Raw genomic sequence first — 12,466 nt, forward strand, 5'->3', positions numbered from 1 at the left:
TTGTGCGGGGAGTAGGAACTGAGAGCCCGCATGACAACAACCAGCATAAAAATTGTTGAGATGTTTTGCTTTTTTGTGTGTACTAAGCCTTTGAAATATTCTCAGGACAGCACATTTCAATTCAGACTCTGAATTTTTATTTAAAATACTTAATCCCTATTTAGATTTTATAACATATACTGTTGAAGTGGATTCATATCACCAAGTTGTTTCAAACATGTGACAGTGGCTTACATATTGGACAGTGCAAACATTGGTTTACACCATTTCGCCTTTGGGATAAGCTAGGTATTTTATTATCCCCATTTACAGAGGAGGAAACTGAGGCTCGGAAAAGGAAACTGACTTTTTCCTTTTCATTCAACAAGTATTTATCGAAAACCAGTCATATGCCAGTTTCCTTCCTAGGGGTTGGGGACATAATGGTGAACAAGATACACATGGTATCTGGCCTCCAGGGGATTATCAGATGATATGGAAGAAGGACAAAAAGAAATGACAAATTGTAATTAGTGTTATGACAGAAACCAACAGGATGATGGGTTAATGGTAAACTATGGCCCCCATGCTAAGAACGGTTTTCACCTTTCGAATTGGTTGAAAAAAGTGAAAAGAATAATATTTTGTGACACGTGAAATTTATGTGAAATTTAAATTTCAGTGTCTGTAAATAAAGTATTACTGGAACACAACCACACCCAATCATTTCCATATTGTCTGTGGCTGCTTTCCTGCTCCAAAAGAAGAGCGAGGAGGAGGCAGTTGGGAAAGTCTGAATATGGTTGAGCTGGTCAAACCCATGTTAAATACCCTGAGTGTGAATGTGATTACTCTAGGCTCTCTGAATACCTCCTATGAGTGGGATCATACAGTGTTTGTCTTTTCTTGACTGGCTTATTTCACTTAGCATAATGACCTCAAGGTTCATCTATTTTGTAGCATATGTCAGAATTTCCTTCCTTTTCAAGACTGAATAATATCCCGTTGTATGGAGAGACCACATTTTGTTTAACCATTCATTAGTGGATGAACACTTGGACTCTCTCCAGCAGCCAGCACGCAGTGGGTGTTCCATTGACATTTGTTGAACAAATGCATATAAACGATGTGAGCGGAGACTGTTTGCCTCAACTCTGTATCGTGGGCCGAGAACAGGGCTTGGCACAGAGCCGGTGCCTGCACTTGGAGTGTTTCTCCGTGGGTCTCCCTGACCTCCACCCCTTACCTAGGAGGCTGGCCGGCCAGGTTCTCTCTCACGTCACAAAGCCCTGCCATGCCTCTGGCCTTGACCCTTCTGCTGCTGGTGGACCTCAGCCCCCGCGGAGGCTGGGGCTGCCTGCAGTGTGACCAGTCGGTGCGGGAGGCCCTGAGCCAGCTGCGCTTCGCCACCATCCCCAGTCGCTTCACTCTAGAGCAGCTGCAGGCCCGCGCTCAGGCCCTGCTGCTGGGCATGGAGGGGGCTTTCTTCCGGGACTATGCGCTGAACGTGTTTGTGGGGAAAGTGGGTGTGTGCTGGGGACGGGAGGGTGCTTAGCACTGTGGGGAAAGGGACAGTGCGTCCAAGCCAGAGGTTGGGGTGGGAGACTCTTTGGGGACCACTCTCTCTAGAGGGGGAGGGCGGGGCCTTTCCTGGAGAAAGATTAGGGGGAAGGGTCACGTGGCTCTCTGAAGGACCCACTGGAATTTCCTCCCCTCTTGTCTCCAGGAGTAGATCAGCTGGACCTCGTGGCATCCTTTATCAAGAATCAAACAAACAGCTTAAAGGTTAATTCTCTGAGAGGTAGGAACTAAGAGGGAAAGACTTTCCCTACGTAGCCCCCTTCCCTCCTTCCTTTCCAGCCATCCACCACGCCTCCTCTGGATTTAATAATAAAAGCAAACACACCTATTAGCCTTTCATCCAGGTGGGCACGACACTTTACAGAAGGGGAGACTGAGGCTCAGACATGCCCAAAGTCACACAGCTAGGAATTGAAGCGGGAAATCCCGGCGCAGACACTGTATTCTTAACCACTTCACGGTTGTCTCTTCTGATGTATGTTCAGCGGCTGCGGGAACGCCATTCAGAGTTAGTTATTGGAGACTGGCGGTTTTTATGACAGTTCCCCAGCAGAGGGCAGTAGAGGCCCCTGTGGACTTGGGGGGAGGGAGTGGAGGCCATCTAGGCCCCAAAAGCCTTGCCCCACCTTGAGGGATGGAGCAGGGAGGAGTACACTATGGAAGAGCCCATCAGTTATTAAAAAGATAGGAAGTGTGTGTGTGTGTGTGTGTGTGTGTGTACCATTTGAGAGTTAGTGACACTTAAACCCTAACTTTGACACAAAATTCTTCAATGAGAGATCTCCTAAGAACGAGAAAGGACATTCTAGTTTTCTTTCAATCCTTGATCTGTTCTGGGACCACACATTGTATTTGGTTGTCTTTTATGATACTTACATTTTTGAAGAGCTCAAGCCAATCATTTTACTGACTATTATATTATTGGGGGTTGGGTACATTGACCTGGAGTGACTGACCTTAGTTACTCAGTCTCCAGCCCCTCCAGAGGTCAAGGTGCTACCACATGGCGCAAGGTTCTACCACGAATCATGTTGTTGGCATAGACTACCTGGTGTGGCCCAAGGCTCCCAAGGAAAGGAGGACATTCTTATAGGCAAGATGTTCCAAGGACTGAGAGATTACCTCCCAGGAGCTGGGCAAGAGACACACCTTTTTTGGGAATGTACAGGGTTTGGACCACCCAGGCCTGCTGAATTAACCCTTTACTGCACAATATAATAAGTCAGGAGGAGACAAATGTCGCGTCCAGTACAACACGGGCAGTGAGGGTGCGAGAAGGGGCGGTTTGGGTTAAGTTTTTAAGGAAGAAACAAACAGAGACTTAATGTAGTTAAATCTCTCCAAAGGCCAGGGGTCTCTCAGTCTCAGAGGACTGGAGCCCAGAATAAGGCCGACTGAAGGTTTTCATTGATAGGTATACAAAAACAAGAAAGTAATATTGTTTCTTACACGGTCTGTGAGACTCATACATCACAGCAGAAAAATGTTTATTCCAATCACCCTTTGTCTGTAAACAGCCGAAGTACAAGGTCCCATGATGTCTTACCTAAGGTATGTACCTTCTCAGGGTCAAGTCTCTCATATTGTAACAGCTCCGTTGAGATAAGTGGAGAGAACTGATCTTTATTGTTTTTGTAACTTCTCTCACAAACAGGTGCCAGGGAAAAGCCAGAGCCGGCAACAGCTTTTCCCAGGCAGGGGGAAGGGGAGGCAAGGCCCCTTCCCATATTCTTCTAAGGCAGCTCGTTGGGGGTCCCCACTCAGTTCCGCCTGGCTTAGGTTGTATCTCCCGTGAGATATCTTACCCGTCTTTGGCTGCAAACCATCTTTTGGGGACCAGACAGAGAGACATAAGGTGTAAACACAAGGATGGAACAGAGTCCCAGAAAGGCACAGTCTCACAGACTCTTCTTTCCTTAAGGAAAGACACGGGGGGGACAGTTGGCTAGGCTGTTGTGTGACTACAGACAAATACTATGGAGAAAAAAAAAAAAAAAAGCAGGGACCAGGGGATAGACAGTGCTGGGAGTAGGGATAGGGCGTTGCAGTTTAAAGCAGGGCAGCCAAGAGGATTACACTGAAAAGTCAGCATGTGAGAAAAGACTGAAGGAGAGGAAAAGCAGCCTTGAGGGAGTCTGGGGTTGAGGGCTGTGGGCAGAAAGAACAAGCAGTGGAATCCCTGAGACAGGACTATGTTTGGCATACTCACAGAACCTCAAGGAGGCCAGGGAGGCTAGAGTGGAGAAAGCGGGAGAGATGTGGAAGATGAGGTCCTAGAGGTAAGGGGTAGATCAGGTAGTGCCTTCTAGGCCATGCTAAAGACTTTTGACTTCTGGGTCACATGGGAGGGTTCTGATCTGAAGTTTGATGCAAGTGAGCTGACTGAGGTTTTAATAGGATCCCTCTGGCTGTGGAGAACAGATTTTAGCAGGGCATGGGGAAAGGAAGGCTGGGAGACCAGTGAGAAGGTGTAGCAATGGCCCAGGCAAGAGATGATGACGGCTAGAACCAGGGTGGTATGAGTGGAAGGGGTGAGAAGTGATTCCTGGATCTATCTTGAATATTGAACAAATGTTGAACAAGATTTGCTGATACACATGTTGACAAATTGCATGTGGGATGTGAGAAAAAGGAGTCAAAGATAGCACCAAGGTCTGCGCAACTAGAATCATGGCACCTGCATCTACTAAGATGAAGACTCGAGGGTTGGGAATAGGTTTGGAGGAGACTATCAAGGTTTGGTTTTGGACTTACTGAGTTTAAGATGCCTATTAGACATCTAAATGGAGCTTCTGAGTGGGTAGTTCAATATATACATCGGGACTTCAGTGTGAGGTCCAGGTTAGTGATAGAAACATGGGAGGCATCAATGTATATAGGTTGCTGTTCAGTGGAAATATGATGTGAGGTACAAATAGTCACATATGTAATTTTTAATTTTTTGGTAGCCACGTTTTTTAAAAGGTAGACAGAAGCAGGTGAAATTAATTTGAATATACTTTATTTAACCCAATACCTAAAATATTACCATTTCAACATGCAGTCAACATAAAAATTATTGAGATATTTTAGTTATTTTTTTAGTACCATGTCTTTAAAATCCAGCATACATTTTGCACTAACAACACATCTCAATTCAGACTAGCCCATTTCAAGTACTCAGTCTCCATGTGTAGCGAGTGGCTGCCATATTGGACAGTGCTGGTCTAGGTAATATATAAAGCCACAGGCTGGATAAAATCATGAAGGAGTGAGTGTAGACAAAGAAGAGGAGAAGAGAGCAGATCAGAGGAAAACAGAGGAGAGGTCCACCTTTCTACCACCTACCAGATGAGGAAACTGAGTCCAAAGGAAGGTGGTGTAGCCTGGGCCCCACAGTGGATCAGAAGCTAGATGCGGCACCTCCCAGCCCATAGATCCGCCCGGTGGACCCCAAGTAAAACCAGTCTTGGTTACTCCTGGTAAACGAAAAGGAGTTTCCTCATTTCATCTCTTTGAAGCTGCAGATGGGATGCTGGGTGCCCCCACCCCCACCCCACAAGGATCTCTTTCTCTCCTTAGATGGGCCTCTGCTGGAAGAGCTGGTGACTCTTAGGGAGAAGGTGATCAAGGAACTCAAGAAAGTTTTAAACTTGTATGAATTAAAAGGTGTGGCATCTCTCTCCATCAAGCCCACTTCTCTCCTTCCCCATGATCACTCCATCCCCTTCTCTCACGTTTTCTACCAAACTCCTTCCTCACCTCCCCTATGACTCAGCCTTCTCTGCTCCTCCCCAATATTCCCCTCTTTCCATTCCCAGACTCACTCCTCACTCCCTCTCCTGGTCCCTTCCTATTAAATTCTCAAATTGCTGTCCCAACTTACCTCAGCTCTTTTCTCTTGCAGCTTGCGATCCCACAATGTGCCGTGAGTCCTGGATTTATTGTCTATCCCTCCCTTCTCTACCCTCCTACACCTCTCTACCCTGTCTCCCCAAATCAAGCCCCACTATCACACCTACTCAATCTTGTGGTTCCCCCACCCCAAAGCTGTAGTACCTAGGGCTATCTGATTTTTGAGGGCTTATGAAAGTGATTGCAACCTGCAAAAAAGAACTTTAGAGGGATGTTAGTCAGGATAGGAGAGTATGTCCTAATAACAAACCCCACATCTCAGTGGTTTTAACAAAAGAAAGGTTTAGTTCTCTCTCACCCTAATTCCATTGAGAGTTGAGCAGTTCTTCCAAGTGGTGACTCAGGGATCCAGATTGCACCCATGCTGTCGCTTCTAAGCAAGCTTCAGAAGGGAGAGAGAATAGGGAATCCCACCGGGGACTTTTATGGCCAGGACTGGAAGTGGCACTGCATCCCTCTGCCCACTTTACATTGGCCAGAACTCAGTCACATGGTTGCAACATGCTGCAAAGGATCCTGGGAAATGTAGTCTTTCTGTGTGGAAGGAAGGGGAGGAGACAGATGAGTGAGTATCCAGCCAGTCTGCCTGCCGCAGGGGGCTGCAAAATAGGCAAAGAGCAAACGTTCTGTTTGTGGACATTTAACTAAACGTGTGTTTAATTTTAATTAGTTAAATGTATACAAACAGAATGTTGGGCCAACTGTACAGCTGCATTCAATTTAACTCTTCAATAATTATATAAAATTTATTTTTAATGTGAATTGTCAGTTTATTTTGCTCAGCTTGCTCTGCTGCCTGCGGGACCTCCAAATTCACGAGGGCCAAGGGACTCCATCTCTTCTTTCCCCGTCTGCCTTCCCGCCCCTTGCCAGTCCTCTATTGCTGCCCTCATCCCAATTCTCCCTTTCCTCTTGTCCAGGCTTGCTAAAAGAAGAGGTCTTGGACTGTTTACATTGCCTGAAGATCAGTCCCGAATGTATCCAAAAAAAGTACTGTTTTGGTAAGCTCTTGGGGGTGGGGGAAGACATGGGACCAGTACATGAGAGATGAAGACAGCCATGTCCTAGCAGATATGAGTTTTGAGGTCTCCCGCATGCAGCCTTGAGTCCTGCCCTGAACACTTGCTTACAGTGAGGCCAGAAGTTGCTTCCACATCCTGAAATTAACTTTACCCCTGCTGTTGAATGGGTAGATTCCTGTGTGACTTTACAACACCAGAATGGCAAGTGCTAGAAAAACATTTTATTATTAGCTAGTGCCATACCTGGGGATTCTGGAAGATGTGCTGAATTCATTCTTTTATTCATTCGTTCAGAGAGTTAAAAAACACATATCCTTAGAGCAGAGAAAATAGTACAATGAACACCCATATATACATCAAGATTGAATAGTCATCCTAGACCTTTTCACATGTTGTTCCCTCTCTCTGTCACACTGTTCCTCTCACTTCAACAAAGTCTCAAAGTTTACCTCCTCAGAGAGAACTCCCTGGTTACACTCTCTAAAGTAGCATTTTCTATTAAATTATCTTGACAATGAATGTTCCTCTGTTTTTGCTTTACTTGATTATTGCCACAGTATTTTAAAAGAAATCAGACATCTGAGCTTTCACCTATTAATAGTGTGTACCTCTAAAAATAAGGACATTTTCTATATAACCACAATGCCATTCTCACACCCAATAAATCTAACAACAATTCTTCAATATCAAATAATTCCAAGTCCCTTTTCCAACTTCGCTAATTGTCTCCAGAATACCTTTCACAGCTGATTCATTCAGATCGGAATCCAATGAAAGGACTTGTCATACCATTCAATTGTTAGAGTTTTTCCACTTCTTTTATTTTTTAATCTAGAAGTGTTTTTCTTGTCATTTCCTCCCATGACTTTGACCAGTTGAAAAGAGGGGATGTGTCTATTTGCTCCCTTAGGAGCTCTTCGCTGTCACTGTGATGTGCTGTGTAGACTGTCAGTGCCCGGATGGCAGGGATGTTTATTAATGGGGTTCACAGCTGTATCCCAAGCAACTTGAATGGTGTCTGGGACACAGAATTTGAGGAATAGATGAATGGAGAGTCAGACCCCAGGAGAAGGCAAGGGGCATGTGGGAGCGGGGGAGAGGCTCAGGTTGCTGAGTGAGCAGTGAGTGTGGTACAAGGCTGAGGACGGGTGGTGACATGGAGGTCGGCGCTGTCTCCCCCCACCCCAGTTGATAGGCAACCCCGCATGGCCCTGCAGTACGAGAACAAGGGTGGATACCCACGGAACCAGGCCACGTTTGGCATCGTCATTTCCATGTGTCTGGCTGTCTTCACCTTAGGGGTCATCGTGGCTTCGTGAGTCATCCCTGCCCTCTCCTGAGGCCTCCAAAGGTCCCACTGAGACCCTCAAAAAATGTCACTGCCCTGGATCCGTCACTGTTATTAGGGAGTCTCCTCTTTAGTCACTTTATGTCTCTGTCTCCCTTTGTCTTTTTCTCTGGCTCTCCTTCTCTCTCTCTCTCGCCCCCTCATCTCCTCTTCCCCCCACTCGTGGACCACATTATGTCTTTCCTGGGTCGTCAGCACTTTTGCCCTTGTGTGGGTCTCTTTCTCCATAAGAAATACTAAAAATTATATTTTGTGAATGTGCTGGTCTGAAGACAGATATATATATATATATATATATATATATATATATCACTATTGATATATGATATCATGATCATATATGATATCACGATATCATAATAATATCATTATTATATACAGAGGATACCCAAAAAGTGTATACACATTTTAAGGAAGGAATACTGTATTAAAATTGTAATACTCAATATATTCCAATAACAAAAGATTAATACAAGTCACGTTTGACTCCTATAATTACAAGAGGTCCTCAAAGTGGTTACCACCAGCGTCCAGACACTTCTGATTATGGTGAACTACTGCTTGAGCAACGTTGACCAAAATGTGTTAATTTGTATACATTATTTTGGTAGCCCCAGTATATTATATATTTATTATTATTATTCATTGTTATATTAGCTTATTTTCTTCTGCTTTTTGAGATATTAAAATGAAAGCATTTCCATAGGCCCCAAGCATGAAGCCCACAGTTGGAAGGGGAACAGTTGCTCTCACCATCCTCTCTCCACCTCCGAGTTTCCCCCTGCTCTGTCTGCTTGTCCCACATTCAGTACCCTCTCCAGTCTTTCGTTGCCTTTTCCACCTGTCCCTCACCCTCATCTCCCTAATGCCTCAGTTTCTTCATATTCAGTTTTACATCATTCCAGTGCATCCCTCTCAGGGTTGGGGGTAAGCATTAAGCCAGCGCTTAGCACAGTGAATGTCAGCTCTCACTCTTTGTTCCCCCTGTCATGTCCCCATCTCTTTCCCTCTCTGAAACTCTCCCCCTCTCTCTGCCTCTCCCTCTGGGCTTTCTTCTCCCCTCCACTGTCCCAGTTCCAAATCTGCCATCCTCTTCTTCCTCTCCTCACCTCCAGGTTGAATCTGTGTTTTTCAGTCTCTCTGGCTCTATCTCTGAATGTCTCTCCCCGTCTCGGGGTCTCTGTTTCTGACTCCCACCCCACAAGCCCCGAAGACTCTCTCCCTATCTGTCAACCCCTCTCTGCTTCTTTAAACCTTTCCAGCTGTTGCCACTTCCCTTCCCCTCCCACCTTCCCCTATTCCTCCAGCACCTTTCCCCCAGCTCCCTCCCCATATTTGACCCTCTCCTGTCTTTGCCTGGTCTTCATCTCTGTCTTCCCCTCTCCCATCTCTGGGTTGCCCTTTCTGTCTTGAATTCTGTTTCTCTCTCCCTCAGCCTCTTGCCTAACTTCTGTCTCGCCTCTCAGTATCTATTACACAACTCTCTCCCCACTGTCTCCCTGTGTATTAGTTTCCTATTGCTGCTGTAACAAATGACCACAAACTGGGTGGCATAAGGCAACAAATCTATTCTCTCAGAGTTCTAGAGGCCAGAAGTCCAAAATCAAGGGGTTGGTGGGGTTGGTTCCTTCTGGAGGTCCTGAGAGAATTCATTCCATAGGTGTCGCCTACCTTCTGGTGATTGCTGGCGTCCTTGACATTGCCTGGCTCGTGGCTCCCCTCCAGTCTCTGCCTTGGTCTTCACATGCCTTTTTCCTCTGTGTCGGTGTCTCAAATCTTCCTTTCCTTTCTCTCATAAGGACACCAGACTTTGAATGTAGCATCCTGCCTAAATTCAGAATGACCTCATTTTGCCTTAACTTAATTACATCTGCAAAGACCTTATTTCCAAGTAAGGTCACACTCATATTTGGTACTGGGAATTAGGACTTGGATATCTCCAAGTCCTAATACACCTGTTTCTCTCCTTTCCTCATTTCTCTCTCTCTTTCTGTCTTTCCCTTCTCTGTGTCTGTATCTCTCGGAGTCTCCTCCTGCCTTTTTCCACTCATCCTGTTTCCACTTTTACCCCCAGTCCCAGTCTCAACTTTTCACTCCCCCCTCCTCAAGTACATTAATTGTCCAAGAACCCTGGAAATCTGCCCAGAGACCCATAATGTCACTGGCTGAGCCAAATAAGGCCGATGATTGGAGGGAAGTTGGCGGGTGAGAGTCAGTTGACCTGAAGGGACCTGAAGGTCTCTTTCTAACCGCCAGGCTTTTTCTCTCTGATCAGGGCTATTTCGTACCGGCAAAACCGGAAACTTCTGCTACAGTAGGGTGGTGATTTGGGGGTTTGCAAGGGGAAAGGAAAAGAAGTTTAATAAAATCTGTGACAAATTCCTCAATGTCTCCATCAGTTTCTGAAGGACCCTCCCCCCAATTGGTAACCCGCTCTGGGCACCTGACTGGGTGGTTCTCAAGGGTTGGGACAAGGTGTCACTCATCTGTAGACACCAATTGCCCTGACTCAAAGTAGAAGTGATTTGGACCTTCCAAAGGGATAGACAACCTACATTGAGGGCTTGAAGGGACAACCATTCTTACTTTGGGGAAGAATGCATCCTAAAGAGGATGACTTCATGGTGGGACCTGCAAGGACAGTTAGGCGGAGGAACAGCAGTTGTCAGCGTGAAGAATACAGGTGTCCGAATGGGTGGTGTCCTGGGGGCAAGGTGTCTGTGACTCAGGGAGCTGGAAGAAAATGCGTGGAGCCGAAGGCAGACTAGACATGCTTTATTCACAGGCTTTCTGGACACAGCCAGGGTTTCTCACTGCTGCGCACAGCTGGACATTCTCAGGTTACGACCCGCAGCCAGCAGCAGCAGCCCACAGCAGCCTGTTTCTCAGCAGCCCCCACACACTTTGGGCACGGCCCACACAGCCAGCCTCATAACATGGCTGGACCCTTTCATACCACACAGACAAAAGTGGCGCCCAGCCAAGGTGCTTAAATAAGCGTATACAAACAACAACATCTTCAGGATGGATGGTGCTTGCACAACATTTTATCTCATGCCCGGTGGGTCACCGGGTCAGGGTCACCAGATGGCTGGGGAGGGAGCCTGACCAACTCTATTTTCCCTACAACAGGTTTCCCTCCCTATCTGAACTCTTAAATTTTCATCCTATATGTTCCTGAATAGATTCGGATACATTTTCATGTAAATCCTTTGCTGTCTGAACTCCTGCTACTCTCTAACCCAAAGTAGGAAATAGATTTGGATAACACGATATCCTCTGTTTCTGAGCCTGCCGGCGGAACTGTTGCCATCTCATTCAGGATAATGAGGATGTTTGACGGGAGTGACTGGTGGGGGGAAGTGATGAGAATGCTTGGCCAAGTGCTTTCTTCGGCAGCACACATACTAAAATTGGAATTGGTACAGAGAAGATTAGCATGGCCCCTGAGCAAGGATGGCATGCAAATTCATGAAGTGTTCCATGTTTTTTAATAAAAATCTTAAAAAAATAAAAAGAAAAGAAGCCGGCCTGGTGGCTCAGGCGGTTAGAGCTCCCTGCTCCTAACTCCGAAGGCTGCCGGTTCGATTCCCACATGGGCCAGTGGGCTCTCAACCACAAGGTTGCCAGTTTAATTCCTCGAGTCCCGCAAGGGATGGTGGGCTGCGCCCCCTGCAACTAACAATGGCAACTGGACCTGGAGCTGAGCTGCACCCTCCACAACTAAGACTGAAAGGACAACAACTTAACTTGGAAAAAAAGACTGGAAGTGCACACTGTTCCCCAATAAAGTCCTGTTCCCCTCCCCCAATAAAATATTTAAAAAAAAAAAAAAAAAAAAGGAAAGTAAAGAAAAAAGAATGCTTGGCCCAGAGCAGGTGCTCAGTAAATATTTGTTGAATAAATGAGGGTAGTAATGTTGGGAGAAAAAAGCCTGCAAAGACAATATGGATCCATACATCAAAGGGCTTTAAATGACAGGGAACGGGAGCTTGGCAGTTTTTCCCAGGGTCTGGGATTGAAACCTCAAATATCTTATTGGTCCAGGTAGATAAAGTGAATGACTGCAGGTCCCATTCATAGAGGATAGAAAATACTCAGCTCGTGGTGAAATAACAGCCCCAGTGTTTTCAGATCTTTAGAATTTTCAACAGAACCCAGAAATTCAGATTTTTTTTTATGTGAAATCTTTCCATTAAAGTAGTTGTAGGCAACTAATTTTTTTCAAATACTGTAGACCAACCAAGACACAATTGTGAGGTGACAGGGAAACACCTAGGATTGGATATTGCTTAAATATATATGTGTGTGTGTGTGTGTGTGTGTGTGTGTGTGTGTGTGTGTATTTGGATATTTATATATGTGTGTCTATATATATCAGATATTAGTAAAGGAAGTTCTAAGTGTTGATGGATCCCGCTGGACTCCCTAATTAACTACATTTCCCAGAAACCTCTGCCTCCCGCAAATAAGTCTGTTGCCATAGATACTATCATCCCAGTGTAGTTAAAGGTAGGAGATGTGCCCGTAGAACTCGACTTCTGATTAGCCAAAACCTTGACTTCCTTGTTCCAGCCACCCGTTGCCAAGACACCACTTTTGTTACCTGCGCAGTTGAGCGCGCGTTGAGTGGAGAGTTTTT

At 45.7% G+C, this 12,466-nt stretch overlaps 1 protein-coding gene and 1 non-coding gene across 2 annotated transcripts; both read left to right on the top strand.

Annotated features, from left to right (window-relative positions):
- The first annotated feature begins 1,273 nt into the window (after positions 1 to 1,273).
- On the top strand, positions 1,274 to 10,142 carry IZUMO2 (IZUMO family member 2). The gene is made up of 7 exons (XM_019741471.2): positions 1,274 to 1,505; positions 1,706 to 1,780; positions 5,122 to 5,208; positions 5,447 to 5,467; positions 6,375 to 6,455; positions 7,665 to 7,791; positions 10,100 to 10,142. Exons 1-7 carry the CDS (start codon positions 1,274 to 1,276, stop codon positions 10,140 to 10,142), a joined length of 666 nt encoding a protein of 221 aa, XP_019597030.2.
- A 1,065-nt stretch (positions 10,143 to 11,207) lies between these two features.
- On the top strand, positions 11,208 to 11,315 carry LOC141567757 (U6 spliceosomal RNA). The gene has a single exon (XR_012490586.1). It is a non-coding gene; the product is annotated as a U6 spliceosomal RNA (small nuclear RNA).
- Positions 11,316 to 12,466: the final 1,151 nt, after the last annotated feature.

This window comes from Rhinolophus sinicus, chromosome 8 (genome assembly GCF_057876585.1).
Source record: "Rhinolophus sinicus isolate RSI-liver-muscle chromosome 8, RSI-T2T, whole genome shotgun sequence".
Lineage (NCBI taxonomy): Eukaryota > Metazoa > Chordata > Mammalia > Chiroptera > Rhinolophidae > Rhinolophus > Rhinolophus sinicus.